At 52.1% G+C, this 12,291-nt stretch overlaps 1 protein-coding gene across 1 annotated transcript in view; it reads left to right on the top strand.

Annotated features, from left to right (window-relative positions):
* The window catches only part of ZZEF1 (zinc finger ZZ-type and EF-hand domain containing 1), a 97,154-nt gene extending 86,117 nt beyond the window's left edge, over nucleotides 1-11,037 (top strand). Inside the window, exons 54-56 of the mRNA XM_034647260.1 lie at nucleotides 6,321-6,474; nucleotides 6,929-7,000; nucleotides 8,665-11,037. Coding sequence (XP_034503151.1) covers nucleotides 6,321-6,474; nucleotides 6,929-7,000; nucleotides 8,665-8,745 — 307 coding nt within the window. The 3' untranslated portion in view covers nucleotides 8,746-11,037. The remainder of the gene's footprint in view (nucleotides 1-6,320; nucleotides 6,475-6,928; nucleotides 7,001-8,664) is intronic.
* Nucleotides 11,038-12,291: the final 1,254 nt, after the last annotated feature.

Raw genomic sequence — 12,291 nt, 5'->3', positions numbered from 1 at the left:
CCCCTTTCTCCGCGTCCTCGCCAACCCCTGTTGTCTCCCGTCTTTCCATGATGGCTGTCCTCACACATGCGAGGCAACATCATGTTGTCGCTTTGATTTGCATTTCCCTGATGATGAGTATGTGAGCCCCTATCTTCTCATGTGTTTGTTGGCCATCTGGATGTCTTTTTTGGGAAAATGTCTGTTCAGGTCCTTTGACCATGTTTTAATTGGGCTATTTTGGTTCTTTTGAAATTGAGTCACATGAGTTCCTTGTGTATTTTGGATATTAACCCCTTCTTGGATGTGATTTACAAATATTTTCTCCCATTCCATAGATTGCCTTTTCATTTGTTGGTCTGTTCACTTAGTTTGATGTAGTCCCTCTTATTTTTGCTTTTATGTCAAATTCAAAAAAATCGTTGCCAAGACCTACGTCAAGGAGCTTAGCCCTGTGTTTTCTTATAGGAGTTTTGCAGTTGGAGGTCTCACATTCAAGTCTTTCACCTATTTTGAGTTGATTTTGTGCGTGGTGTAAGTTAGGGATCTGGTCGCGTGCTTTTGCATGTGGCTGTCCAGTTTTCCCAACACATTTGTTGAGACCGTCCTTTCCTCATTGCATATTCTTGGCACCTCTGTCAGAAATTGGCTGTATATGCATGGGTTTGCTTCTGGGCCCTCTGTCCTGTTCGTCAGTCTCTATGCCTGTTGTATTTCCAGTCCCGTGCTGTTTGGATGACTGTAGCTCTGGATTATGGTTTAGAATCGGGACGTGTGAGGTCTCCAGGTTTGTTCTTAAGACTGACTTGGTTATTCAGGGTCTTCTGTAGTTCCGTATGAATTGTAGCGTCGTTTTTCCCGTTTCTGTGAAAATGCCGTTGGGACTTGGATAGGGCCCACATGGAATCAGCATATTGCTTTGGGCAGCATGAACATTTAACAGTATTCTTCGGGCCCTTGAACACGGATTATCTTTACGCTTACTTGTGTTTTCTTCAGTTTCTTTCATCAATATTCAGCAGTTTTCAGCGTACAGTTTACCTCCTTTGTTGAAATTTATTTCTAAGTATTTATTCTTTTTTATCCCATTGTAAATGGGTCTGTTCCTTAATCTCTCTTTCTGATAGTTCATTGTTAGTGTGTAGAAATGCAGCTGATTTTTCTGTGCTGATTTTGTGCCCTGTGACTCTCCTGAATTGATGTGTTCCAGCGTCTTCTGTGGGGTCTCCAGTGCTCTCTCTGTAGGGGCATCTGCACACAGTTCTGCATCTTCTCCTCTGGGGTGGATGCCTTTTGTCCTGTTTCTTTCCTGGTCACTCTGGCCAGAGCTTCTGGTACCTTGTAGTGTTCCTCGCGTCCCTAACCCACGTGTTTGTTTCTGTGCACGCACATATGCACACGCCTCCTCTTGCCCGATGGGGTTATGACCCTTTACGGCGCTGGACCCCTAGCCCACAAGCGTTACGTCTGGGCTCCTCTCCTCTGCAGTCCTCCGCTGCTCAGCCCAGAGTCACGTCTTACAGGTTTCTGTGTAGACGGGCTGCACAACACTCCGTTAGATTGATCTCTAGGCAGTCAGTGGTTTTGATGCTGTTGTAATTGGTGTTTTACAACTCTTACTTCTAATTGTTTCTGCTCATATAGAATTAATTTTTGTGTATTTCCTTTGTATGCAGTGACCGTGCTCTGTTTGTTAAAGAGAGTGTGTGTGGGTTATTCAGAGCACAGTCCGTTATCTACAAAGAACGGGTCTTAGTTCTTTCTCTTGGTCCTTAGACGCTTTTTATTTATTTATTTATTTTTTATTTTTTTAATATTTTATTTATTTATTTGACAGAGATAGAGACAGCTAGCGAGAGAGGGAACACAAGCAGGGGGAGTGGGAGAGGAAGAAGCAGGCTCATAGCAGAGGAGCCTGATGTGGGGCTCGATCCCATAACGCCGGGATCACGCCCTGAGCCGAAGGCAGACGCTTAACCGCTGTGCCACCCAGGTGCCCCTAGACGCTTTTTAAATTTTTTTTTCTAACTTTTTATTTTTTTAATAATATTTTTTATTATATTATGTTAGTCACCGTACAGTACATCCCTAGTTTTTGATGTAAAGTTCCGTGATTCTTTTTAAATTTTTATTTTATTTGCCTTTTTCCCTTTTTGCACTAGCCAGGACCTCCCAGAGAGTACTGAGGAGAAGTGGGGATTAAAGACATATTGCCTTGGGGGCGCCTGGGTGGCACAGCGGTTAAGCGTCTGCCTTCGGCTCAGGGCGTGATCCCGGCGTTGTGGGATCGAGCCCCACATCAGGCTCCTCTGCTGGGAGCCTGCTTCTTCCTCTCCCACTCCCCCTGCCTGTGTTCCCTCTCTCACTGGCTGTCTCTATCTCTGTCGAATAAATAAATAAAATCTTTTAAAAAAAAAAAAATAAAGACATATTGCCTTGTTCCTCATCTTGGAGGGCAGGTGTGGCAACTGTGCCACATGCATCGTCCACACACTCAGACCCCTGCCTGTCAGGGCTTCAGTGTCCCTCTCTAGCTTCTCTTTTTTAAGAGAGACAGAGAGCGAGCATGTGAGCGGGGGTGGGGGTGGTGCAGAGAGAGAGTCTTCAGCAGGCCCCACGCCCAGTGCAGAGCCGGACGCAGGGCTCGATCTCACTACCTGAACCAAAATCAAGAGTCAGACGCTTACCCAGCCTGGCCACCCAGGCACACACCCCCAGCATTTTTAAGGCACACAGACACAGGGTGCCCGTCAGGGTGGAGTGATGTTATCGAAGTCGCAGGGCATCTTCTGTTTCTTTATCACGCGGCTGTAATACGGCGCTGTTGTAATTTTACCAATGAAGGGCTCTCCACGTCAGGGCGAGCAGTGTGTCTGCACGCAGGCTGGCAGAGGGAGGGATAAGCAGACTGTGCCCTCGTGTGCAGGACAGGTCCCTTAGCCCACAGGGGCTCAGTTCTGTTCTTTTGAGAGCAGCTTGCAGTGGGAAAGGTCTGGTTGAGTGATGGGTTTGAAACTCTGTTCAGACTCCTGGGCCCTTCCTGGCCATGTGGTGGATGCGCTTCTGCAGAGCGCTGACCTTCCTCGGTCCCGGGGCGAGACCGGACCGGCAGAGGGGACAGGCAGCCCCAGGGGAGGGGGGCCAGACGCGGTATAGCCGGGCAGGTGCATTGACTTCACTCCCTGAGCACTTTCCTGAAAGCTCTGCTATAGAGCTGTCTCTTTCAGTCAAACCAAGTTTTCCCCATGCTTTTCTTCTGGAAGAAACTGATTGGCTCCAAGAGTAAATGTACAGGGGCGCCTGGGTGGCGCAGTCGTTAAGCGTCTGCCTTCGGCTCAGGGCGTGATCCCGGCGTTATGGGATCGAGCCCCACATCAGGCTCCTCCGCTATGAGCCTGCTTCTTCCTCTCCCACTCCCCCCTGCTTGTGTTCCCTCTCTCACTGGCTGTCTCTATCTCTGTCAAATAAATAAATAAAATCTTTAAAAAAAAAAGAATAAATGTACAGAATACTTTATTATTATTATATGTTCAGTTAGTCACCGTAGAGCATATCGGTAGTTTTTGATGTAATGTTCCATGGTTCATTGTTTGCATATAACACCCAGGGCTCCATGCTTAATACTCATCACCGGGCTAGCCCATCCACCCACCCTCCTCCCCTCTAAAACCCTCAGATTGTTTCCCAGAGTCCATAGTCTCTCGTGGTTCATCTCCCACTCTGATTCCCCCCCTTCATTTTTCCCTTCCTTCTCCTAATGTCCTCCATGCTATTCCTTACATTCCACATATGAGTGAAACCATATAATTGTCTTCCTCTGGTTGACTTATTTCACTTAGCATAACCCCCTCCTGGTCCATCCATGTTGATGCAAATCGTGGGTATTCGTCTTTTCTGATGGCTGCGTAATATTCCATTGTATGTATGGACCACATCGTCTTTATCCTTTCATCAGTTGAAGGACATCTCAGCTCCTTCCACAGTTTGGCTCTTGTGGACATTGCTGCTATGAACATTGGGGTGCATATGGCCCTTCTTTTCACTACATCTGTATCTTTGGGGTAAATACCCAGTTGTGCAATTGCTGGGTCATAGGGTAGCTCTGTTTTTAACTTTTTGAGGATCCTCCATACTGTTTTCCAAAGTGGCTGCACCAACTTGCATTCCCACCAAGAGTGTAAGAGGTTCCTCTTTCTCCACATCCTCTCCAACATCTTTTGTTTCTTGCCTTGTCAATTTTTGCCATTCTAACTGGTGTAAGGCGGTATCTCAATGTGGTTTTTATTTGAATTTCCCTGATGGCTAAGAGTCAAACTCTTCGCAGATGACATGATACTTTATGTGTAAAACCCAAAAGACTCCACCCCCAAATTACTAGAACTCATACAGCAATTCAGTAACGTGGCGGGATACAAAATCAATGCTCAGAAATCAGTTGCATTTCTATACACGAACAATGAAACTGAAGAAAGAGAAATTAGGGCATCGATTCCATTTACAATAGCACGAAAAACCATAAGATACCTTGGAATAAACCTAACCAAACAGGTAAAGGATCTATATTCTAGAAACCAGAACACTGATGAAAGAAATTGAAGAAGACACAAAAAGATGGAAAAACATTCCATGCTCATGGATCGGAAGAATAAACATTGTTATTAAAGTGTCTGTGCTGCCCAGAGCAATTTATACTTTCAACTCCATCCCTATCAAAATACTAATGGCATTTTTCAAAGTGCTGGAACAAACAGTCCTAAAATTTGTATGGAACCAGAAAAGACCCCAAATTGCCAAGGAAACATTGAAAAAGAAAAACAAAGCTGGGGGCATCACATTGCCTGACTGCAAGCTATATTACAAAGTTGTGACCACCAAGACAGCATGGTACTGACACAAAAACAGACGCATAGACCAATGGAACAGAATACACACTCCAGAAATAGACCCTCGGCTCTATGATCAACTAATTTTTGACAAAGCAGGAAAAAACATCGAGTGGAAAAAAGACAGTCTCTTCAATAAATAGTGCTGGGAAAATTGGACAGCCACGTGCAGAAGAATGAAACGGGACTATTCTCTGACACCGTACACCCAAAGATAAGCTCTAAATGGATGAAAGACCTGGATGTGAGACAGGAATCCATCGAAGTCCTAGAGGAGAACATAGGCAGTAACCTCTTCGACCTTGGCCACAGCGGCTTCTTTCAGGACACGTCTCCGAAGGCAAGGGAAACAAGGACTTCATCAAGATAAAAAGCTTCTGCACAGCCAAGGAAACAGCCAGCAAAACTAAGAGGCAGCCCACGGAATGGGGAGAAGGTGGGATCCAAAATCCGTAAAGAACTTACCAAACTCAACACCCGCAGAACAAATAATCCAGTTAAGAAATGGGCAGAAGACCTGAACACACTTCTCCAAAGAAGACATACAAATGGCCAACAGATACAGAGTACTTTTTAAAGTCATACGTTAAAGAGAAAAGGCAAAATTTACGATTATAAATGCATAAAGTCATGTAGTGAGGCCCAGGATATTATTTGCTCTGAAGGATGTTGATGCGAAATGAAAAGTACATCCTCTGAGTCAAAACTGTCAGCGAGTCTCTCACCAGAGGCCCGTGGGATTGCAGAGGTTCTGGCCAACACCCGCATCAGCACGTTTCTTGTGTTTCATGACCCTGAGATTGTAATATGGGTCATCACTGTGTTTTAAACTTCTCTTGTTCTCTGATTGTTGAAGCAATGAGCGTTGCAGAGAATCTAGGAAACTGGGGTGCCTGGCTGGCTCGGTCATGATCTCAGGGTTCTGGGATCGAGCCCCGCATAGGGCTCCTTGCTCAGCCAGGAGCCTGCTTCTCCCTCTGCCTCTGCCCCCTCTGCCTGCTTGTGCCCCCCCCCTCAAATAAATACATTTTTAGAAAAGAAAAAAATCTAGGAAACCGACAGGGACAAGCATGGATAACATTTTGTGTGTATTTGTTCACTGTTGGTTTTGACATGGTCACACGGTACTGTGTGTGCACTTGTGTTTTACTTTTATTTTGCATCTGCAGTTTTATGTGTGGCTCTTTTCCACGTCACCCTCATCTCGAGATTCTTCCACCGCTGATGGAAGTTCTTCATAGCACCCATTTTAAAGACGTGCGGTTGACTTACGTGTCTGCGCTCCAGGGTCTCCCGCTTCCTTGGAGCCCTGTTTCGAAGTTTGGGTCCTGCCCCTTTCCCTGTTTGCCGCTGGTGAATATTTTGGGAGGGTAATGACTTTCCTCGATGTCGGGGGTCGGCCAGCGGGCGTCCCTCTGGCGTCTGTCTCAGGACTGACCCCCAGCCCCGCCCCCACAGCGACCTCTGTGACCTTGCGTTGCTGAAGCCTCTGTGGCAGCTCTTCAGCCACATGGAGTACAGCCTGTTTGAGGACGTGACGCAGCCAGGCATCCTGCCCCCCCTGCACCGCGCCCTCACCGAGCTCTTTTTCGTCACCGAGAACCGCGCCCAGGTGAGGGTCCCACCCGCGCGGCGGGGGCTGCCCCACGGGGTCCTCGCCTCTGCCCAACCCTCGGGAAGACTGTTTGTTCTGTCGGGTCTGAACCCAGAGGGGACAGAACTGCTTGTGGTCGTCCTTGACAACAGTGAATCCTGGAGAATGAAACGGATGGGTTCCTCCTCCTCCTTTTTCCTCCCATGAGCAGCGTAGGCCCATTGAATGTGAGAGATGAAGGCCTTTCAGAATTCTTTAGCTAACCCCCTCATTTTCTACATGAGGAACGTGGGTGAGTCAGGGCAGAGCCCCCCCTGGAACCAGGCACAGGGCTGCTCCTGGTGCAGGCCCTTCCTCGGCTCTCCAGGGAGGTCGTGTCATGAGGCGCCTGGCAGAGCGCGACTGCTGTGGTTGTGGGTGGGTGTCCGCCGGGCGCTGGTCCCGTGACGCTGCATCTCTGCTCTCTCCCCAGGAGCTCGGCCTGCTGCAGGATTACCTCCTGGCCTTAACCACCGACGACCACCTTCTCCGCTGCGCGGCACAGGTACTCTGTCCCCTCCAGAGCCAGCTGTCCCCGTCCCCGCTGCCCCCGGGGTCGGCACGGAGCTCTGTCCCAACCCAGTCGCTTCCCTCTGCTGTCTGAGAGCCGTTGAGCCCGGTTATCGGTGTCATTCATGTTAGACCGTGGGCTTGGAAGACATCAACAAGAATTTGTGTCTTTGAAACTAAAACAGCCAATGCCTTAAATCGACAGTTCGACTGAGGTTTCCGTACGGTCAGGTTTCAGACAGTTTGGGATGTAACTTTCTTCCCTGGTAGGAGAGCTCCTGACAGTTTGGTCCCAGGATCCCTCTGCACTTCTGAATTACTGGGGATCCCTAAAAGCTTATGTTGACGTGTTCTACATACTGATATATGCCATTAGAAATTAAATGAGATTTTAAATTTAGAAATTAAAACAAAAAACTTAAACATTTATCAGTTCATTTTAAGAAATAATAAACTCATTCCATGTTCATATGAGTAACACATTCTGTGAAAAGCAGCTCTATTTTTCAAAGTACAGTCGTTCCCGCGGAGAGCGGCGGTCGTCCGCGTCTGCCCTGCCAGAAAGCCCCCGGCCGGAGCCCAGCGGCCTCAGGGGAACTCCGCGCTATGCTCGGGGGCGTGCAGGGGGGAAGGCAGACTTATGTCTCAGCATCACTGCAACAGTGTTTTCCACTGTGCAGAGCCCCTGTGAGGGTCTCCGGAGCCTCCAGGCCCAGACCACACGTTGAGAGCCTTAGGCTCACAGACCCCGTGACTATCTGAGAGCTTGTGGTCCAGCCCTCCAGCGGACAGATGGGGACGCTGAGCTCAGACAAGGGGGAGGTTTGCCCAGGGTCACGCAGGAGTCGGCGTCTGTTCCTGGCACGCCTGCTCAGTGAACACACGGTCGTCTCGCAGGGAAGCCTGAGGGCTGCTGGGACGTGGAAACCCCCCATCAACTAAGAGGTGTTTGTATGAATTCTCCGGAGACCTGTGGGCAGAGGAGGAACTCCTGCCCCTCCTAACAGATCCTGCCCGCACTGCCTCGGCCACCCCTGGTTTCACGATACACAGCGAAAATTGGAGATTTGACCATATGGCGCCAAGAGCTCCGTGTCGTGTATTCCTGTGGGCTCCTCCCTCTTGCTTGTCCCCGCGTCCCGTCTCCTCGTGCTCATGCTGACCCGCCCCACAGGCTCCTCTGTGCTGGGCCAGTGCTCTGCCTCTTCCTCCCCCCACCACCCTCTACTCTCGCTGCACTGAGCTCACACAGCGGCCTCGGCCTGGCTCCAGTGCTTCCCAGGACCTTCCCACTGTGGCCCACACTGGCTGCTTGTTTCTCCGCTTCTGTTCCTCTGAGCTCATCCCTTTCCCTAAAGAGCTTGCCCAGACGCCCTGTGGTCCGTGTCCTCTGGGACCGCTGAGCCCACCAGCACCTGCACCTGTCTCAGAGCCGTGATAGTATTTCTGCCCTATGTTTGCAGCTCTCACGGGGTCTTGAGAGAATCCGTCCCTCGCTGTAGGTTGGAGCTCTGGGTGAGGGGAGCCACATCTGGCTCATGTCTGTCCCTACTCCCCCGATGACCCCCAGTGCTCAGCTGAGGGTCTTGTCCGGTTCGCACTTCATGAACGAGCAAATGAATGGTTCGACATTGGCAGTGACCCTTTCTCCCTCCACAGGCTCTGCAGAACATTGCTGCTATCAGCCTGGCCATCAACTACCCAAATAAGGCAACCCGCCTCTGGAATGTCGAGTGTTAGCGCTTGGTGTGGCGTGCATGGAACTAGCTAACCTGTCCGCAAGAACTTTAGAACGGACATTGAAACTCATTCAGGAAAACGCCTGTGGCGTCTCTGCCCGGCTGCCCTTGAGCTCCCACTTCCACTCCGAGTAGAATGCCAAACAGCCACGCGTCCGAGACCTTGCCGCGTCACGAGCTGGCACCACGCGCACCGCGGCGCAGAGCTGTTCAGGAGGGCTGGCCGTTCCGAGACCCGCCTTCTCCAGGCTCTGTGCCTGTGGAAGCCACAGCCCGGCAAGACCTGAAAGGCTTCTGCCCGGCAAGGGTTCTGTCTCACGGAGCTGGAGCAGCCGCACTTGCCCCTCCCGTGAAGACAGAGCCTGCCCAGAGCTGCCGTCCTCGGCAGGGCCTCCTGCAGCAGCGGCCTGGCCTGGGAGCTCTTCTTCTGCTGTTGCTCCTTGGGACTGGGCAGTCCACACCAAAGCCAGTGGGAGCTTGTCCTGGCCACGTGGCCGTCCCACAGAAGCCCTCTGTGAGCACAAGTGCCCTTGGTCACAGCCGGCGGACTGCCCACGGGCATCGCTTTTGCTCTGGTTCCCAGCACATCTGCGTTTAGTTGTTCTCACATATTTCAGTTTCCACCTGACATTTTTAAAACACAACCACATGGCTCCCTTGGGAGGCCTCAAGGGTGCCCAGTGGAACAGCCACTCGGGGGACACGCTGTTCGTGTGAAAGCTTCTGTACTTAAAGACTTGGAGTGTTATCAGATGAGGTATTATTTTAGAAGTAAAAAAAAAAAACCCAAAACCAAAAAAACAAACAAAAAATATATGATGCTTTTATTTCTTCTCCATGGTCACGGTAGCCCGTCACATCCACCTCTGGGACTCTGTGTGCTTGCTTGGCTGTCGTTGGTCTGGCAAAGCGGCATTAGTTCTAGCCAGTGCTATTTCCCATTCTCCTTTTTATGATCGCAGTCGTGCCCTGCAGTGCTGGTGATGACTGGGTTTCCAAAGCCGGCACGGGGGCTGTGTGCAAGCCTCAGCGGGACTCACAGGCGCGAAGAGTGCCTCGGGCAGCTGCCATTCCAGAATGGCGTCGGGGCCCACGGAAGGCTCCTTGCAGCTAGGGCCAAGCTGAGCAGGTCAGCCCCGCCATGTGACCGTTCCCTGCAGGGGTCTGGGTTGGAAGGGCCCACGACTGTGGGTCCCAGGAGGGTCTTCCTGCAGAAGCACTTCTGCCTTCTGGGTCAGGAGGCCGAGGGGCGGCAGCGTCCTGCAGCCCTAGAGTGTGGTCCCCAGTCAAGCCCCCAGGCTGCACGTGGAGCCCTCCTGTGAGGAACCATTCAAAGGGGACAGGGGGTGGGGCGGGGAACTTGGTGACCTAAGGCCCGTTGCTCTGACCTCAGCAAGGCCCGAGCCCCCGGCCCGTGTGGGTCAGGATGCACTCAGGCAGGCACTGTGGCTTGGTAGAAATGCGTTCTCTGCCGCTCTGCCTGCACCCCCAGAGAAGGCCCCACGTGCATACCACCCAGACCCAGGTGGTTCTCGCAGTGCAGAGGGAGGTCACAGAGCAGGTGTTGGGGCCCGACTCTGACGGGGAGGGGGGGTCTGAAAGACAAGACCGTGCACTCACCACTTCACCTCGCTGCCATCCACAGCCCTCAGGACCCGGACTGACTGACCCAGGTGGGACAGACAGGCAGGGCAGGGTCACACCTCGGGGCAGTCACCACCAACTTTGCTGTCTATCGTTCGATGGCCGAATTGTAAATAAATCTGACCTCTGCCCGCTGCTGTCTGTCCTCGGCCTGGCTGTTCTGGTCTCTCTGACCACTTTGCATAGAGCGAGCCCGGGTTCTGCTTGGCACACAGCTGCTGCTCTCCCCTGCTCGCCCCGCCGGCCCGGCCGCTCTGCCTCCCACCCGCCTCGGCTCCCAGTCGCCACCAAGGAACCGACGCCTCCAAGACCAGCCTCCCTTTGATCCTCGGAGGCAGACTTGCCAGGCAGGAGCTAAAACTGGCAAGAATAAAGGCGTCGTGAAAACATGTGCCTGACCCATACAGAGGTTCGGACCCAAACCCCATATATTGTACAAAAGGACACTGCTCCTAGTGGGAGGGGTGACTTATTTTCATCATCATTTTTAATTTGCTTTCTTACGGGTTCACGATTTTGAATTTTTATTTGTTTGAAAGAAAGAATTTTGATTATATCAAGCTGAGTTCAGCCTGTAAAAAGGATGTGAAGTTGTGGGTAAAATATGCAAATGAAGAGAAATATATTGTACAAATTCTATATAAGAAAAGTACCGCTGTGTGTGGGTTTTTTCTCCCTTTCCCTTTCCTTCCTTCTGTCTCTCTGGTGAGGCTCGTACTTGAAGCTTCTACCAAGCCCAGAGGGATGGAATCGCCGGAATCTCGAGGCCTCAGGGTCGGTGGGAACCAGGAGGGTCGCAGCTCAGTGGCTCCTCTGGCCCCCAAGGCCCGAGCCTGGGCTGGAGACGCGCAGGAAGTGGGCGGTCAAGGTTTCTATTCGCCCTGTGTCGCTCGGGCACTGCTGACTGCTGGGAGGTTTGCACCCACACTGCTGTCCCCCAGGTCGGCTCCTCCGGCCGGAATTGCCCCCCGTACCCCGCGCAGCTCGCAGGGCGGCGAGCAGCCAGCCGAGCGGAGGGAGGCAGGACTCCGGGCCTCCTCCTGGCAGGCCTCTGTCTAAATGTGGGGCTGCCGTCCGCCGGTCCCTGGGTCCCTGGGTCTCGGCTTCCTCCTCCTTCAGTCTTGCCGGAGTCTCTGGTTTGCCACTCGCTGCTCTGCCCCCTCTTGGCCTCATTCTTCAGGCTGAGGGCTGGCTTCAGTGAATTAGACATTTCAGCGGGGGCCGGGCTTCACGGACCTTCAAGGGCCATTTGCTCCAGCTGGAAGCATCTGACATGTCTTTCCAGAGCCCCCACATTGCCTTCGAGGAATCGGGGCAGTGGCCAGGACCCAGTATCAGCCCTCACCGTCCCTGGGGCCGGAGTGAGGCTCAGCAGAACAGGGTGCCCCGCGCCCACGCGGCCCCCATCTTCGCTCTCTCCTTCCTCACCGTGTGGCCTGAGCTCTGAGAAGTCGGTCCAGAGTCCGCCTGAGCCCCGCGCTGCGGGGCATTAGGACACGGAGAGCAGGAGCGGAGGTGCTGAAGGTCGTGTTGAAGGTCGTCCACCCACAGCAACACAGGAGTAAACAGCTGACAGCCACGGACACGATCTGAAGTCGAGCCTTTCAGAACGAAGGGAAACAACCGGCCCCGCATCCTCCTGTGGTCCAGACCTGGAGGTCACGACGGGTCAGCTCAGGGTCACTCAGGAATGGGCAGAGCCAGACCAGCTCAGATCCGGTGTCCCGATGCCGCCGCCACGGCGCGCACCTGCCCAGTCACTCAGCACACGAGTTCGAGCGACAGAGCCACCTGGGTACAAAGCCAGGCTCTCACGCTCAGGCGGGTGGAAATGTGGCCCCGTGCGCCTGTGCACACAGTCACTCACCTGTGGCCCCTCCCACCCCTTCCCCTTTCGACAGAT

This window comes from Ailuropoda melanoleuca, chromosome 17 (genome assembly GCF_002007445.2).
Source record: "Ailuropoda melanoleuca isolate Jingjing chromosome 17, ASM200744v2, whole genome shotgun sequence".
NCBI classification, from domain to species: domain Eukaryota; kingdom Metazoa; phylum Chordata; class Mammalia; order Carnivora; family Ursidae; genus Ailuropoda; species Ailuropoda melanoleuca.
The sequence above is the reverse complement of the archived record's forward strand: the minus strand, read 5'-3'. Positions and strand labels throughout refer to the sequence as shown.